We start from the raw sequence: 19,127 nt of genomic DNA on the forward strand, positions 1-19,127 counted from the left end.
TTGTTCTTGGAGAGTTGTGCTACTTTCTGATTTCCCATATAGCTTGTATAAATCTGAATAAAGCAGGTTCATGGCATTCAATTGCATGGCAAAACTTCCAGATATAAAAGCAATACAAGACTTTACAGAACAAAGGATACATATATTAAAAATACAGCTGGAACTATTAACCAGTCTGGTAACAATTTGGGAGTCCAGATGGGGTTTTGAGACAATGCTTTAAAATTCCAGTTATATCTATTTAATATGGTGCTGTGCTAGGAGACAAAGGTGCTGGTTTCTCCTGTCATTTATAAAGATTAAAAGGGCACATTCTGGCATAACTGTTATCATGATAGGTTCTGGCCCTTTGCTCTATCCATTGTTCTCAGATTCCTTGGTGGTCCAGAGGTTAAGGTGCTAGCCTAGGACATGGGGGAACCAGGGGTCAGTGGGCAAGTTCCCCATCTGTAAAAACTGGAATAGCACTTCTTACCTCCCAGGGGTGTAGAGGATAAATACATGAAAAGATTGTGAGGGGCTCAAATACTGAGATAATGGGAGCCATACAAATATAAATGGGTAGTAAGGTTTTCTTTGTTCTCCCGTGTTCAGATGGTTTGCCCTGGATGTAGCCCGCATTAGCATTCTGTGTCTCTAGGTATAATAATACACAGCACTTGTGGGGCAGTGCTGCCCGCGGGAGCCAGCTGAGGTCACTCAGGGTGAACTGCAAACAGAACAGGGCAGACAAATCCAAGAAGCTGGTGGATAGTCCAATACTTAGATTTACCAAGCCAGCCCACAACAACTTCTATAGCACCTCCCTGGTTACTCAGCAGTCCAAACAATGCAGTTCCCTTAGTACCCAACCTCAGGCCTCCTTCTAGACACACATAGGATGATAAATCCTGAAAATCTTATTACATGATAGAAAAGGTTCTCCTGACCCCAAAGGACCAAGCCCCAGACCCAGGTCAAATGATAACTTAGATCTAACCCAAAATACACGCTTATAGTCAATTCTTATTAACTAAACTACAATTTATTAAAAAAAGAGAGCGTGTTGGTTAAAAGATCAATATACAGACAGACTTGAATTCAATTCCTGAAGTTCAGATACGTAGCAGAACTGAGCTTGTAATTGCCAAACGTCAGTTTAGAAATAGTCAATAAGTTATGGTCCAATGTCCATATTCAGGGTGACTCCAGTCAGTGACTGGGGACCTAAATCCTTATGGCTTAAGGTTTCCTCCTCTTGAAGCCCAAAGCAAATCTGAGATGAAGAAGGATCATGTCCCAAGGTTTTTATACATTTCCAGCAGCCTTTCGGCCTGAGAAAACAATAGGCTTAACTTTCCTTCTCCTAAACATCATGGCCATTAGTACAGGGTAATTTATCCATTAAACGGTTCAGATACAGGTTGTCACCACCTTCAAAGAGACCTATTGACAATAATACTATTTCACTGAAGCGTCTTCCTAAATGTTAATCTCCTTTTTTGATCTTTGAATCAAAGCTATAGCAATAGACAAGACTTGTTTGCTTACATCACAAGACCTGAGCAAACATCTACCCTTCTATCTCTAACAATACAGGCTTGCATTTCAAAGCTCTATTCATTGACATATCTTCCTAACTAGTCTCTAAAGTTCAGCCATAGGTCAGGTCAGTTTGTGAGTTAATTAACTCTTTCTGGCCCTGTCACCTTTCAATGAGATATTGTATTACACTCATAACGTCACAACTTGTATGATGCCTCTCTTCTGGGGATCTCTGAAAGCACTTTACAGATGTTGGTGTCACTGTCCTCATTTTAGAGATGAGGAAGTTGAGGCTCAGACGGAGTAAGTTACACATTCTGACGTTGGGGAGTAAAAATCAAGAAGCTAAGTCTGCCAGGCTCCTGTTCTGACCCCTGGATCTTGTTGCCTCAAGGCGGAGGGTAGTTTAAAAACAATGCACACATGCTAAGTGATGGCTTGAAAAACTGCAGATTGTTTGAAAGGTGAAAATATACATCCTTTGCTTTGTAAGAGGTCTGGAAAGATAACTTGTAAAAATGCCTCTGACAACTTCCCGCATCATTAAGCAGAGCAGATTCTGTTTGGAATGAATGTCAGCATTTTCACTCTATGCTGCCTTGGACTGGTTAAAAAGGTCCTTTGACTATAATTGCCATTGGAAAAAGAAAGCAATTTTGGGAGGGGCTGGGAAGCATTCTTATCAACTTGCACTGCCCTGTTCAAATAAATGTCTGCAGTGAAATCCATCAATGCTTGGCATGGAAGTCAGTCATTTCTAAGCCATCCCTCTCCACGCTGGGAGTGGTGTTAGCTCCCCTAAAAGAGCATGTGGAATTGTTTTGTTCTCTCTGTATCTTCATTCCTGGAATGCAATGCCAGCAGAACAATAGATATTGAACAGGAGAGTGCAGAGAACAGCAGGCCCATATAAGGAAATAAAATCACTCCACAAGGTCATGAGTGGATAACATGCATTTGCCAGCAATGTCCTGTGCGTCAGTACTCCGTTTTCGTAGACTCCTCTTTTTCCTCCACTGTTAGGAGATCCTACAAAGTGTAATAGCAGTTTTAGTTGGAGCTCTTCTTAGTGTTCGTGTGCAATAGATTATGGGAGGTATGGCTTGGCCTTCAGGACGTCAGCTCACTGGATTCAGTTTTGTCCCATTGTCCAATCTGGGTCACATAAGAGCTTTAAATTCCACTGCTCTGCAGGTCCACTGTCCCTGTTCCTTCATTTGATAGCCAAGTCTCTCTAGTAGCCCTGTCCATGGGGGAGCAATTAGTATGTGCCACCTTGATTCTGCCAAAACCAGTAACTGTATCCCAAATAATATAAGTCCAGTTGTATCAAGGAAATGAATGTTCCCTCCCCATTCCGAAGTTCACTTGCATATCCAATTTAAGTTCTATGGTCCACTGATTTCCTGGTGATGGCACATCAGGCCCCTCAATGCTTAGCGCTATTACAGTGAGGAGCACTATAGATAGCAAAGGTCTGTTCCCTCAGAGAGATTTTGCTATGTACCTCTTGCCCTATTGCTTTTCCCTCCAGAGTCCTCAGGATGTTTTACCTAACGCATCTTCTCACCCTTCAGATAGACCGAACAGAACGGGTGCTTCTCCAGACTATTAGGCTGCTTTGTTCCAGCTACTGGTGAATTTCCTAGACCCACCCTTCCCTTAGTGCTGACGACTATCCAGGATCAGCAAAGATTATGACTACTGTGGAATGGGCATTTGTTCCTAGCCTTCACATCTTTCATTACTAGCAAACCAGTGTATGGACTGGAACCTCAACTGATGTCCATCAGTGTAGCGCCATGGAAGTCAATGGCCCCATAACACTAACTACCATAGAATTTTCTCTCGACCCCTTTCTGACACCTTTCTTGGCTGTTCTTGCTTTTATCCTTTTCTTGGAAATTTTTGTAAAGCTCAGACCAAGAAATTTCACAAACCAGCGTTTGCCCCCGGCATGCTCAACAACACATGCTCTTGAATCTCTCTGTGTTTAGAATGAAGTAGGCTTGCAATGTTTTTTTTTTTTTTATGCCATTGACATTTCAAATTGGATCTTTCAGTAAGTATTAATACTGTACTTATAAGGCGGAAAACCTCCACCGATGTCTATAATTATTATTATGGATATGTAAAGCTGGAGAGAGAACTTCTGACCATATGGAACAAGGGTGGAATTCGGTAGAAAGAATTTAACCTCTACTTTCTTTGTTCTGTGTGGCTTCCAGAACCGATTCGCAGCTCAGCTTAATTCTTGCTGGATGCATGGTTACAGCTTTCCTCCTTACATCTAACAGAACAATACCTATTGAAATGCATAAACTTGTCCTATAATTGCAGGATCATTGTGAAGGAGTCAGTAGATGGTCTGGTGCATAAGGACCCACATCCTAAGGAAACGGCTCATGCATTTGCCGTCAGTGGTCCCTTGGAGCATCAAATATCTATGAAAAATGCAAAGAACTCAACTGGAGCATCCAAATTATTTTTGCCTAGAGCACGATTATGTGCACATGGTGCATTAAAGACCTGACATGCTTCTGCTCTCAGGGGCTGAGGATTGAAGTTCGTCTCACAACTATAACAAGAGGTGAAGACAGACAAAGGGTAGCTTATCTAAGACAAACTCAAGTTACAATTGCTTGTATGAATAACTTTGCTGTATGTATTTTACTGGTGCCTTTTTGTTGTTTCTGGAGAGGATTAAGAGGATCTGCTGTGCTAATCCAGTTTTGTTGCTGCACAAGGAGCTTTGGCCTTATTGAACTGAGGGGAAGGGAAGTCATTCTAATGGAATCCTCACCCCATTTTCTACCTAAGATGGCTGGTGTAATGGAATTGGCCGCCAACAGATCATCACTGGACAGATTCTGTGCCTGCTCACATGGGCATGAGTTATGGGGTGTTTCTGAGCAGAGTTTTTAATAGATTGAGAGTGAAGTCTGACCTGTGATGCTGGTCTTCAAGTTATGCCCCTTGTGCTGGGATCCATTTATATCTTGTAAGCTAAGCAGGGTCACTATGTGGACAGGAGATATTCTGGGAACTCCTAGGTTCTATGGGGAGTTGTGATGGTTATGCAGTAAGTGAAATTCCTTCCCTCTGAGCCACTGTTGAACCAATGCCCAACAGGGTATTGGAGGCAGGCGGGTCCACACTGCTAGAGATGCTGTCTTTCGAAGGAGACATAAAATCAAGTTCCTGACCAGTTATGGTCATTTAAACTCAAAATTCTTTCTACAGATCATTGTAATCTAGGCCTTTAATAATATAACGCTACTATGGAACTGCAGTCTGTACCTGTTACACGTTAACATGGATCTGGTCAGTTCTGGAGAGCAGCAGTTATTTACTATTGGATATTTACATGGAACCTTAAGTGTGTGTGCGTGCTGCTTTATGCAAATAAACCAGCCCCTGCCCCAGAGATCTTTGCAGCAGATTGGGGTCCCCTCTTGGTGAACCAGGGAATGTGTATGTAAAAACATCCTAAGGAATGAAACTATCACTGACTGTATCTGTCTATCACTGTAAGGACCTATCTGCATCATCAACAAGCAGCAAAGCTTGTTTTTGGACATGGAGTCTGGACACTGAAGGATGGTAGAAAGGGGCAGTGTTTCAGGGACCTGGCAGAAGCTGTTGACTCACCTTCCGTTGAAGGTATCAGACCTCTGACTGCCAAGATGGGTGTGTGGTCATGGATCCATTTGGACCCACTGCTGTTCCTGGACAATCATATATCAGTGGCCAGAAATGGCTTTTTCTTTGTTAGGCTAATTAGGAGACTTCACTGTGGTCCTTCATGGTGGTCCACACAACTTCATCTCCAGGCTTGTCTACTGCAACACGTTCTGCTACCATGGTGTCCGCAAACAGAAAATCTGGTCTCGCTAGTCTGTTAGAATTCTTTGAATGTTGCTAAAGTAGTGGGTAAAGGAGAACTCATTGATGATTTATTTAGTACAAGGTCCCTTGCAAGAGTCTGCTAAAGAAACTAAATAGTCCACACATCCAACCTTGAGTTTATGAAAGGTTCAAGCATGTCAGTATAAGATATGGCCTCCTCCCACCTCCCTTTCCCAGGAACCGATACCTTCCTTAAAACACAAATAAGCAACTTGAAAGACAATCTTCTTTGCCATACACTTTCACTGTTTCTTTGCTTTTACCCCTAGATACGTATCTGTTGGACAATCAAAGGAGCTACTTCATTCCTATGGACCCCAAATTGAATTCAACATATATTCTATATTAATACATTTATTAAAGTACTAATTAAATGCTAAATGTTAATTTAGACCATTGAGACCATGGGCGGAGACATTATGTAACCTCTTGACCATTGGCTACTGTGCTTTCATGTCTTGCAGCTAAACCTATCCGGGGGTGTGGGACTGCCAACCCCGTCACTTTCCCCACCCATAGAAAATCCATATATTCGACTGTAATCAATTGACAGTGTCCCTGAGCCGAATAAGCGAGGTGACACTCCGTCAGCGCTGTACGTAATAAACTCCTATGCTTGACCTCTACACGGTGTGGATTTATGTCCTTCAGTTTGGGGGCTCATCCGGGACACAGGCTTGTGAGCTAATTGAGGATCTGAGACTAAAATCCAAAAAGGAGGTGAGTATGTTTACCACCTCATTAGGGCAGGGATAGAAGTCTCTCATCCCCTTTCAGACACATCTTGTTTCCACTTTTTAAATTTAAGTGTGAAGGAACCTAGACACGTGAAGTCCAAGCAGAGGGGTTAAATAAGGGTACCAATTGGGAGGGAAGACTAGTGCAAGAGGGTCATGGACTGTTTAAATTAAGGGGGTGTTACGGAGGACTTGGGTAAACCACCAGCAAGCGATTGGCCATGAGTTAAGCCCAGGACTGGCTGGGTACACAAGCGGTAGGCAGTGCAAACTGATGGTCCCATTTCCTCATTGCACGTAACATTGCAAGTCCTAGGGGAGTGCCCCTCCCCCCAGGCATGTGACGTACATGCTTTCGAATAGCACAAAGTCTCCAACCAATAAGGCCGGCAGCTGTGTGTAACGTAAGACCGCACGGTAGTTAAAAAGAGGGGGGAGACGTCCTCATAAAAGGCTGTGGAAATTGAGACCATAGCATAAAAAGTGGGAAAGGTAAATCCCCATCAAGGCTGTGGAAATTCAGACCATGGCATAAAAAGGGGGAAAGGTAAATCCCCATCAAGGCTGTAGAGATTGAGACTACGACATTTAGAGGGGAAAACGTAAGTTCCCAAAAACAAGGTCAGCAGCCAGGGCAAGTAAAAGCCCATGGCATCAAAAGGAGAGGCAATCATCAGCCCACAAGAGTATTTGGAATATAAACATGTCAAAACTCGACAGACAGCGCTAAAAAAACAAACTACTCTGCAGCCGGACCAGAGGCGAATCTGGTTACTTGGTGAAATAATCAGAAAAGTGACAAAACAGACAAGACAGTAATAGTGTTATTACATATACTCAACCTAAAAGAAAGAGAAATTGCAATTTTAAAGTCTGAGAATCAGGCTCTAAAGGATAAGAGCTTGTGCTTTAAACCATGTAATTGTCAGGAAATTGGAAAAGATCCCAGAACAAAAGAACTACATTGACCATGCCTGGAACACGCGCCCAGAGCAGGAGGGGGAGAGTCCACTCCCGGCATTTGTCAGCCAACTGCACCACTGGTTAACTATCTGGGGGAAAACTCAGCAGCACAAGGCAAAGGGGAGGAATCAGAACCCCCTCCATACATTTCTTTGTGTGAAAGGCCAAATTTGGGCACCCCCAGAGACAATAAAGGGGCGTCACAAGGATTAATTGCCCCAGGGGAGCAAGTACAGCGTATGGCTCCAATCAAAACGCAGTTAAGGAGGTTCAGAAATGTTAATGTGGAGGGTGAACCAGTAAGGGGACTCAGGACAGAAACAACTGAAATCTACCGTCCCTTTGCCCCCCAGGAAAAACAGGCGTTACTGTCTGATTTACCCGAACTCAAACGAGATAACAAGAACGCTGAGTTCTGGGACAAGCTGGATGGCCTGGCTGAAATACACGGCCTCCATAGGAAGGATGTTCACACCCTGGTCAAGTGTAAATGCCCCAGGGATGCGTGGGACAGCCTAGAAGATAAATGGAAGACGGGGCACTGGGCTGAAGATCATAACGCCAACCCTGCGGGCGGGGATCAAGCTGGAGAACCAGCAGGAACTCCAAACCCAGAGGCAGGCAGTGTAACTGAATTCAGAACTGCACTATCTGCTGCTCTAGGAGCCCAGACCTCTAACTGGGGGGCTCTGCAATCAGTGGTTCAGCAGGAGGGGGAGTCTGCCACGTCTTATGCTGAAAAGAAATGGAATGCATTTCGAGCTTATTCAGGTCTGGAGAATATAGCATCCCCAGACCATGATGTATTCCTCCAAATCCGAAAGGAAGGGCTGTCTGCAGACCACCAAGCAGTCCTGGCATTAGGCATCTCAGTGGGAGAGACATACTCAGCAGTAATGAAATGGGCCACAGAAGTAGAAAACAGGAAAAAGAGGAAGGTAGCAGCAACCACCCCATCTGAGGAAATTACAGCAGTTCATAGAATCAAAACCACTACCTGCTTCACGTGCAATAAGCCCGGACATCTGGCACGTAACTGTAAAAATAGAAATAAAACCAAAACATGCAGCAATTGTAAAAGGAGCGGCCACATAAAGGAAGACTGCTTCCACCCCAAGGGGTGGGGTGGGGTAAGGAGGCCAGTGGCCAAACAAACAGAATAAAACTGATACAACTAGTACCCAAGAACAAGAAAAAGATAAACAAATCCAGGAGTTGCTCAAACTCCTGGCTAGCAAATAGGTATTAGCGGCCTCTGTGGCTGGAACCAAAGGTGTCCCCAGGATGTTTCTTAACGCACGAGTGGGGGGCCGACCGTGCAACATGTTAATAGACACAGGAGCCTCGGTATCAATAACCAGCCAAGAGCTCCCCCTCACCTGTCGAACCATATGGATTGAAGGGGTGGGGGGGGGGGAGATTAAAAGCAACCCTAAGCCAGTCAGTAGAAATAGAATTTGAAGATATGGTCACAGTCAGTCAAATCTGAGTTTGCCCCAAGCAGGGAGACACAATTTGCAGCATAGATCTCCTTAAGGAGCTCGGGGGAGTAATCAACCCCAGAGCTAGCTGTATTGAATGGGCCAGAAGGTCCAAACAGGAGAGATTATCTCAAAATATAGCCATGATTGCCAGTAGTAAAGCAATAATACCGGGGGAGGGTCCAGTAGAAAACTAAATGGGTTAGTCTCTAAGGTGCCACAAGTCCTCCTTTTCTTTTTGCGAATACAGACTAACACGGCTGCTACTCTGAAACCTGCCATATATTTCGGAGTACTCAGAGATGATGAAACCAATTCAAAGCCTCACTAGAGGAGGAAAGCCTGCAAATGAGTTAGTAATATGGGGCACAGAACAACAAAAGGCATTTATAAAAATAAAACAGGCTTTAGCCTCTGCCCCCAGCCTGGGTTTACCCGATATGGGAAAGCCGTTCCACCTTTACTGCAGCCATAGTGAAACTCAATACTCAGCTGTATGGACACAACTTCAGGGAGATAAGCAGCGTCCAGTAGCATACCTATCTACCTTAAGACTCCCTGTATCCCAGGGACTACCGGAGTGCGGAGTGCGTGGGGAGTAGCTCTAGATTGCACTATGTGGTCAGTAAAAGCTTGTAAATCATACACTCTCACGGGGAAATTAGTGTTACATATACCCCATACACTTATTGATCTCCTTAATACCGGGCGGCTAAGATCTGTAACAGATGCCTGCAGGAGTCAGTGGGAATCAACATTGTGCTTGCAAAACCCCAACTTCTCTATAGTAAGGGACAAAGGAATAAATGTAGCTGAATGTCTGAACATAGAGGGAGAGGTACACACATGTCTTATAGATAGGGAAGAGGAAGTGTTGGGGAGAGTTAAAGAAGAGTCATTAAAGAATTCAGATATAATTTTGTATGTAGGTGGATCAAGAAAGTATGAAAATGGACTGCCACACACTGGATGGGCAGTGGTACTCAGTGATGGGACAATGATAGCATCAGGTCAGATGGAAGGATCAAAATCAGCATAAGAAGCAGAGCTACCAGCCCTCACTGAAGCTTTGAGAGTGGGGGAAGGCAAGAAGCTCACTGTATACACAGACAGCAGATATGCATTCGGAATAGTACATGACTACATGAACGTGTGGTCACGCAGGGGTTTTATAACAACAATTGGCAAGCCAATTAATAATATGGAGGCAGTTCAAAGACTAACGGAAGCTGCCAAACTACCATCAGAACTGGCAGTAGTAAAGATAAAAGCACATACTAAAATCTCAAGCGAGGAACAAAACGGAAATTACTAGGCACATAAATGGGCCAAAGAAATTGCACAAGCAAGTCCTATTAAGGTTTGTGTAGCTGTAGTGCCCGAAGAGGAAGTAAATTTAAAAAAACTATATGCAACCATAAGCCCAGAAGAAAAATGTAAATTGGAAAAACAAGGCTGTGTATATAAGAATCACCTCTGGTATGGGCCGGGGAGGAAGAGCTGGTAGCCCCGGAGTGCATAGGGGCTCTGCTGCTCCATGCCATCCAGTCTCCAGCTCATCTGGGGTGGAGACAAATGAAAGCCACCCTGAAACACAGGTGGTGGCCCTCTATGGAAAAAGATGCTTTACTATTTTAAATCAGCATCTATCAATACTAACAATGTTTCCACAAGTGTCTCCACAGGTAAACAAGAGAAGGTGGAGGAGGAAGGACTGAAGGGTGACCAGGACAACCAGAGCGACCATGGGGAGGCTTCTGCTGTGGCTCCTGCTGTCCCTGTGGTGCATGAGGAAGGACGCAAGTAGTGTGCCATGTGCAGGGTGACACCCTTAGACGATGCTGTGGCCCTCTTCGAGGGACAGTGTCTGTACTTAATGCAACCAGTGTCCGGATTACCTTTAAAGGGGGACAGCTGCATACTACTAGTGAAGGGGACTACAAGGTCCTGGGTTACCCCTCATTTGAACACAATTACAAGGCATATTGCCATGATGGCTTGGGAGGAAACACACAGGAAACACTTTGATTATCATACACATTGTAAGGAGAGTGATCACTTTAGATAAGCTATTACCAACAGGAGAGTGGGTTTGTGTGTGTGGAAAAAGGGTGGGGGGGGGGAGAAAACCTGGATTTGTGCTGGAAATGGCCCACCTTGATTGTCATACACATTGTAAGGAGAGTGATCACTTTAGATAAGCTATTACCAGCAGGAGAGTGGGGTGGGGGAAGAGAAAACCTTTTGTAGTGGTAAACACCCATTTTTTCCATGGTTTTTATGTATAAGAACATCTTCTGTATTTTCCACAGTATGCATCCGATGAAGTGAGCTGTAGCTCATGAAAGCTTATGCTCAAATAAATTGGTTAGTCTCTAAGGTGCCACAAGTCCTCCTTTTCCTTTTGCAAATACAGACTAACACGGCTGTTACTCTGAAACCACACAGACCTCGATACTGGAATTTGTGTGGGATTTTGTGAGAAAGAAACCAAACACTCATGGAAGACCATGTGCCAATTATACTGACATGGTACCTGTGGAGGCTGGGCCTGTTAATTCAGGATGGGGCTTACCACTTAAAGCACAGACAGAGGTATCCCCAAAGGCATGGCATAAATTTGTTAAAAAATGGCCCAAATTAGAATGCCCACGACTGGTAACAATTAATCAAGTTATCAGAGACAGAGTGGAACCACCTGACTGTGTGTCATGCCCTGAACAAATCCCTGTTCCAGAATCAGGATTGGTAATGATTGGTAATGATAATGGACCAGCACTACCGTTCCTCACCTCGGTGGTGTTCTACTCTTACAGGGTTGAGGTGCGTATTCCATTAGAGGAAGTGAACAGGCAGTGTGCAAAGATCAGGCCTCGAATGAGTAGAAATATTACTAGCCTAACAAACCAAATTGGTGAGCGCTTAACCAGATAGAAGAGGGGATTACTAGTTACCCTTGCAGGATGGTTTGGTGCAGGTAATTCTGTTGGCAACACCTATACCATAGCACGCCAAGCTGAGAGGAGGGACCGACTTGAATCAAGGCTGGCAGACGCTGTAATCTCTAATGCCTGGGGAGGATTGGATACTAATAGGGCCAGCCAATTGATCCTAGACAGCTTGAAGGATCTGTCAACCACCTCATTAAATATAACAAAATACCTGGGTCAAGAAGTCACCAGCCTGCTAATAAATGGTACTAAAATAAAGGCACTGGAGGAGAGTTGTTGGAGAGCAGGACAAACTTTGGCCATCACCACACAGGGAATTGTAACCGATCTCCTTGATGGCCGGGTCCACCCAGCCCTTATGGAAGTAGTGGAATCCTATCTCCCCAGTACCCCTCCATGGGCATGGGGAAACAGAGAATCAATAAGAGTCCAAAGACCAGTTTGGACAGGTCACAGTATACTCTTTAACCTTTTTAACCTCTGGGCATCCCTCATTTACAGCGAGCCAGGATGGTGACCTCCCTGCAAGTATGGAGGAGGGGTCATGCTATTAAGATAGAAGCCGTTGCATACTCTGAGGTCGCTGGGAGAGCACTGTATCCTAGTGAATGTTGCACCCACTCTGATAAGGAAATTCTGTGTACATGCCCATATAATATTCTAATGAATCTGTCTAGGTTCGAAGTGGCCATCACTGAGAAACTGGCGCACACGGAGCTGGTCCAGATGAACGGTACCTACTGGTTTCAGAGTAACAGCCGTGTTAGTCTGTATTCGCAAAAAGAAAAGGAGTACTTGTGGCACCTTAGAGACTAACCAATTTATTTGAGCATGAGCTTTCGTGAGCTACAGCTCACTTCATCGGATGCATACCGTGGAAACTGCAGCAGACTTTATATACACACAGAGAATATGAAACAATACCTCCTCCCACCCCACTGTGCTGCTGGTAATAGCTTATCTAAAGTGATCATCAGGTTGGGCCATTTCCAGCACAAATCCAGGTTTTCTCACCCTCCACCCCCCCACACAAATTCACTCTCCTGCTGGTGATAGCCCATCCAAAGTGACAACTCTTTACACAATGTGCATGATAATCAAGTTGGGCCATTTCCTGCACAAATCCAGGTTCTCTCACCCCCTCACCCCCCTCCCAAAAACCACACACACAAACTCACTATCCTGCTGGTAATAGCTCATCCAAAGTGACCACTCTCCCTACAATGTGCATGATAATCAAGGTGGGCCATTTCCAGCACAAATCCAGGTTTTCTCACACACCCCCCACCCCCATACACACACAAACTCACTCTCCTGCTGGTAATAGCTCATCCAAACTGACCACTCTCCAAGTTTAAATCCAAGTTAAACCAGAACATCGGGGGGGGGGGGGAGTAGGAAAAAACAAGAGGAAACAGGCTACCTTGCATAATGACTTAGCCACTCCCAGTCTCTATTTAAGCCTAAATTAATAGTATCCAATTTGCAAATGAATTCCAATTCAGCAGTTTCTCGCTGGAGTCTGGATTTGAAGTTTTTTTGTTTTAAGATAGCGACCTTCATGTCTGTGATTGCGTGACCAGAGAGATTGAAGTGTTCTCCGACTGGTTTATGAATGTTATAATTCTTGACATCTGATTTGTGTCCATTTATTCTTTTACGTAGAGACTGTCCAGTTTGACCAATGTACATGGCAGAGGGGCATTGCTGGCACATGATGGCATATATCACATTGATGGATGTGCAGGTGAACGAGCCTCTGATAGTGTGGCTGATGTTATTAGGCCCTGTGATGGTGTCCCCTGAATAGATATGTGGGCACAATTGGCAACGGGCTTTGTTGCAAGGATAAGTTCCTGGGTTAGTGGTTCTGTTGTGTGGTATGTGGTTGTTGGTGAGTATTTGCTTCAGGTTGCGGGGCTGTCTGTAGGCAAGGACTGGCCTGTCTCCCAAGATTTGTGAGAGTGTTGGGTCATCCTTTAGGATAGGTTGTAGATCCTTAATAATGTGTTGGAGGGGTTTTAGTTGGGGGCTGAAGGTGACGGCTAGTGGCGTTCTGTTATTTTCTTTGTTAGGCCTGTCCTGTAGTAGGTAACTTCTGGGAACTCTTCTGGCTCTATCAATCTGTTTCTTTACTTCTGCAGGTGGGTATTGTAGTTGTAAGAAAGCTTGACAGAGATCTTGTAGGTGTTTGTCTCTATCTGAGGGGTTGGAGCAAATGCGGTTGTATCGCAGAGCTTGGCTGTAGACGATGGATCGTGTGGTGTGGTCAGGGTGAAAGCTGGAGGCATGCAGGTAGGAATAGCGGTCAGTAGGTTTCCGGTATAGGGTGGTGTTTATGTGACCATTGTTTATTAGCACTGTAGTGTCCAGGAAGTGGATCTCTTGTGTGGACTGTGTGACTGCCCAGAACCACTCCATCGAGCTAAATGGAAAGCCCTGCCCCTCGAGGCATCCATCCGTGTGCATGATGGTTCCCCAAAGGGCAACCCTGACTGTTGACGGGACGCGGCTCCACCGTACTCCGCCAATGATGGGTAACCTAACATGGGATCCGGAATGGCAATCCGGAAGTAAATATCTAGAGGAGATTCTAAAGGCCCTGCAGGCGAAGATTGAGGCATTGGTGGCCAAGGCCCAGAGGCATATTGGGGAAGGCCGTCTGAGGTACACCCTGATAGGGAAAACCGTGGACCAGGCTGATGTGAAGTATCGAAGGCGCAGAACCAGGCAGTGGAGGTAAAAACGATGATCATGGACAATGCCATCTCAGGTGATAAGGTCCCCTGGGGATGGATCTGGGTGCTATTTTGTCAAGTTATGTGGGGAGTGTCTATACTGACATTCCTGATGGTATTGGTGCTTTACCAGCAACTACGAAATAGACTGGGTACATTAAAATTGGTATATTTGACCTGGCGGGTTAGGGAACCCTAGGGTCACGAGGAGGGACTTGAAGGGTTAAAATCCATTGCTGATGTAATAACCTGGTATATGGATTTGTGTACAGGCCCAAAGTCCAGAGTTTGGTCAAGAGGTAGAGGCCTAGCAATAGCTAAGAGAAAGCAGAATAACCAAAGATAACCTTACTTTTGCTAAGATGTGCCTGGTCAGCAAAACACCAGATGTTGGGGGCAATAATTGTGTCTTATTCAAAGTTGCAAATAGAACAAAGAAGCCCTGTTTCTGTTGTGTTAGTTTCTTCTGTAGGGAGATATTCTTCCCACACATCCAACCTTGAGTTTATGAAAGGTTCACGCATGTCAGTATAAGATATGGCCTCCTCCCACCTCCCTTTCCCAGGAACCGATGCCTGCCTTAAAACACAAAAAGCAACTTGAAAGACAATCTTCTTTGCCATATACTTTCACTGTTTCTTTGCTTTTATCCCTAGATACGTATCTGTTGGACAATCAAAGGAGCTACTTCATTCCTATGGACCCCAAATTGAATCCAACATATATTCTATACTAGTATATTTATTAAAGTACTAATTAAATGCTAAATGTTAATTTAGACCATTGAGACCATGGGCGGAGACATTATGTAACCTTTTGACCATTGGCTACTGTGCTATCATGCCTTGCAGCTAAACCTATCCGGGGGTGTGGGACTGCCTACCCCGTCACTTTCCCCACCCATAGAAAATCCATATATTCCATTGTAATCAATTGATTGACAGTGTCCCTGAGCCGAATAAGCGAGGTGATACTCCGTCAGTGCTGTACGTAATAAACTCCTATGCTTGACCTCTACACGGTGTGGATTTATGTGCTTCAGTGGGCATGCCGTAAAGTATTGTTGTCATGGATCAAAAACTGGCTAGGAACAGAAAACAAGAAATAGGACTAAATGGTCCATTTTCATCATGGCAAAAGGTTAACAGTGGGTGCCTCAAGGTCCCATACTAAATCCACTGGTGTTTAACTTTTTTATTTATGATCTGGAAGGGGCGGGGTGAGTAGTGTGGTAGAAAAACTAGCAGATGATACAAGTTGGGAGCAGAGAGGATTGTGAAGACCTTCAGAGAGACCTAAACAAACCAGGTGAATGGGCAACATGATGGTAAATAAAATTCGCTGTTGGTAAATATAAAGTAAAGCATGTTGGAGGGAGAAATTAGATTACTCATACACCTTGCAGGGTTCTAAATTAACTGTATCAGTGTGGGAAGGGAATCTGGGCACTGCTGTGGACAGCTCAATGAAGACCTTGGCTCAATGTCAAAAAAGCAAACCAGATGCTGGAATGTCTCTGGAATAGGATGGTGAATGATACAAAGAAAATTATAATGCCTTTCTATAAATCAGTGTTGTGGCCTCATCTGGATACTTTGTGCAGTCCTGTCATGCCATCTCAAAAGGATATTGTAGAGCTAGAGAAGTTCAGAGAAGTGGAAACAAGGAATGAACATAGGTCTGGAAAAACTCTCTCATGAAGAGAGTGAAAACACTGGGATTGTAACTGATAAAAGGAAATGCTTTTTCATACAACATATAATTAGACTGGGGAATTCATTGCCACAGGATGTAATTGGAGCCAAGAATATAGCAAATCTAAAAAGGGATTGGACATTTATCTGGTAACATGCATATCCAGAATTATTATCATAGTTAATGCTTTCCAAAAAAATTGGAAGGGATCTTAACCCTCATGCTTCAGAGTTTCAACAAATCTCTGGCTATTGGAGACGAGGATTAAATCTAAACTGGGTGACAGGTTATCCCACATCCACCAGCTGTGAGGTCCTTGCCCCTTGCTCTGAAACAGCTGGTTCTAGTGACTGTTGGAGCTAGATGGACCTTGTGTATTGCGGAATTGCTGTTCCCGTGCACCTGGGACTGACTGTGAGGGGCCCATGGTACCATTAGCTGTTCTACCATACAGCACCCATTTATTGGGTCATACAGCCCAAGGGCAACACAGCACTGTTTTCTACACTGGTTCCCTATCCAGTACCAACCCCCCCCCCGCCCCCCAAGGCTGTGGTGCTAACATTTGATGAACTAGGGCCTGGAGACTACTACTCTCTCAGGAATGGGGGATGCAGTGGCTGACAGAGCCTGAGGTGAGACTGCCATGAGCCATAACTAAGCATGCTGGGTGGCAAGCTCTCTACTATGGAACTCCCTGCTGCTGGGCATCAGGATGAGCCCGATCTGGCTAGTTTTAGGGTGCAATGCAAGATTCATCTGTGTGCCATGACAACTACTAATATAAACTGAATTGTCGTCAGTGCCTTCTTTTGAAGGAAACCAGGAGCAACCCTCCTTAGCAAGTGGCAAAACCTATGGAGAGCATGAGCATTTTGTTTACTGGTGAATTGTGTGCATGGGGCATCTAGACACACTATTTCTGTGGTATTCGATATGGCTACAGGTAAGTGAAGAAGCAGCACAGGGTGGGTCACGTTGCTGAAGGATCAAGAAAGGGCTCAAGCTTTCCCCCTTTTGGTAACCTCTGCAGGGAGCCTGGCCACGCACGCGTGGCCGTGCTATCCGGCAAAGCGTCTCTGATGACTGGGTCTGAAGGCAGATCAGCAGGTTTGAAGCCTTTCTCACACAGATTAGTAGAATTCCAGTACTTCTGAAATTTGAGAAGCACATCTCATGCCAAGGGGGAAAGTGAGTATAACCTGAGCAGGTTTCAATCTTCCATTGCCAGCCCCCGATCTGAAAAGAACTAGATTCGCTTTTGATGAGTTACAAGTATTTCTCCTTAGTGGCTGATTAATATCCTCGTGGTAGTTTGAAGTATTTTAAGAAAGGTTGCGGGCAATTCTTCCTTTGGTTGTGTCACCCGGGTGGAATGCATCTAAGATACCAAATTACAGTAACACTTTTATTTGTGTTGCTTGATGCCATCACTTGTCATTTTCAAATCATGTTGTACCATAAGCAAAGCAAGGATTGCAAACAACAAATGGCCTTTTATGGAAGCTTATAAATCCAGATACTTTAAGGAGACAATGATCAGAAGTATAACCACCCTTACTCCAGGGGAATGTTGAGGTTGAATGAGGAGATAAAGTGGTTAGCTAAGATTTTATGAATAATGTTGTTGGTGTTTTTACATGTTGGGAATCCTGGAAGGACAGATTGTTGGGGATTATGCTTTACAGGATTAGTCTTCTAAAAACAAGAATTGAAGCATTATAGCAGTGTGGCTTAGTGCATAAGGCATTGGACTAGGAATCTAGAGAACTGGGTTCTGTCCCAGTCCATGTCACTGACTACATCTGTGATCCTGGGGAGTCACTTGCCCTCGCTGTGCCTCTGTTTCCTCATCTTTAAAATGGGGGCAATGATACTGACCTCTGTTGTGAAGTGCTTTGAGATCTTCAGCTCCTTGTTAGCTGCTGTGTGTGAGGAGCCACTGGGTAGTTTTCTTTCTTGTGGGGGTTTTTGCAAACATATTTTCCTCCTCTTAAAAACCCTCTTCTTCTCCATGGCTCACAGGAAGGGAATTCACCATGTCAAAACTCAATGTTCTCCCTACCTCTGGGTTTCCCAGAGTGAACTATTTACTATGGGCCAGATCCTCAATACACGTGTCTCTTTTACACACACACACACACACACACACACACACACACACACACACACACACACACACACACACACACACACACACACACACACACACACACACACACACACACACACACACACACACACACACCCCCTCTTTTCAAGGCCTTTGTGTCATTTCTGTTTTCCCCTTCATTGGTTGTAATAGTGCCTTGGAGCTGCAGAAATAACATTTGATCTTTTTGCCCATCCTGTCCTCTCTCACTGGGCAGCTGCTGCTTGTTTTGCAGAGCTGGAAATGGATGTGAAATTGGCTGAGCTGCTGCGTATTTTAACAACAACTTCCACTTAGATCGCCCTGATGCCAGAACAACATTCATCTTTGTCCACTAAAATTGGCCAGCACAGCTTCTGTTGTTAGACTTCTCGCTGCTGCCAGGCCGGCAGGGGGAGCACAGAACATCTGAAACAAAGGTGTTTTAATTTTTACAATTTCTGGATGAGGGTAAAGAATTTTAGTAGCAGCAGAAATGGTCAAAGCCCAGCCAAAAGGCCTGATCCAAAGCCCATTGAAACCATCAGGAATCCTTCTATTGACCTGAACAGGTGTTAGATCAGGTCCAAAGAAAGTTCACTCAAGATGTGCACATGTGGCAACGGGTGGCAAAAAGGGGCAGACTTTAAGGTACAAATTGATCCAAAGCATCTTTCTTTTATTTATTTCAAGCATCCATCCATTGCACTGGGCATGTTTGCAAAAATTAAAACACACAGTACAATCATTGGAAGGGATATAAACTCTCATGCTTCAGGACATGAGCCAACCTCTAACTATGGGGGTCAGGAAGAAACTTTCCTGGTAGGCAGCTTACTCCGTAACTGCTGTTGGGTTACATGTACTTTCTCTGAAGTGGCTAGTCCTGGCTACTCTTGGATACAGGATACCTGATGAGATGGACCGTTGGTCTGACCAGTAACAGCAAGCTCCTCTTCTTAGAGCCTTTACATCTCCTTTCCTTTATCCTTGTGAAA

General features: G+C 44.5%; 1 protein-coding gene across 1 annotated transcript in view; it reads left to right on the forward strand.

Annotated features, from left to right (window-relative positions):
• POLD3 (DNA polymerase delta 3, accessory subunit) overlaps positions 1-6,059 on the forward strand; it is a 45,298-nt gene extending 39,239 nt beyond the window's left edge. The window contains exon 12 of the mRNA XM_048838936.2: positions 5,703-6,059. Coding sequence (XP_048694893.1) covers positions 5,703-5,782 — 80 coding nt within the window. The 3' untranslated portion in view covers positions 5,783-6,059. The remainder of the gene's footprint in view (positions 1-5,702) is intronic.
• The last annotated feature ends 13,068 nt before the right edge of the window (positions 6,060-19,127 follow it).

Source organism: Caretta caretta, chromosome 1, assembly GCF_965140235.1.
Source record: "Caretta caretta isolate rCarCar2 chromosome 1, rCarCar1.hap1, whole genome shotgun sequence".
In the NCBI taxonomy this organism is placed as follows: domain Eukaryota; kingdom Metazoa; phylum Chordata; order Testudines; family Cheloniidae; genus Caretta; species Caretta caretta.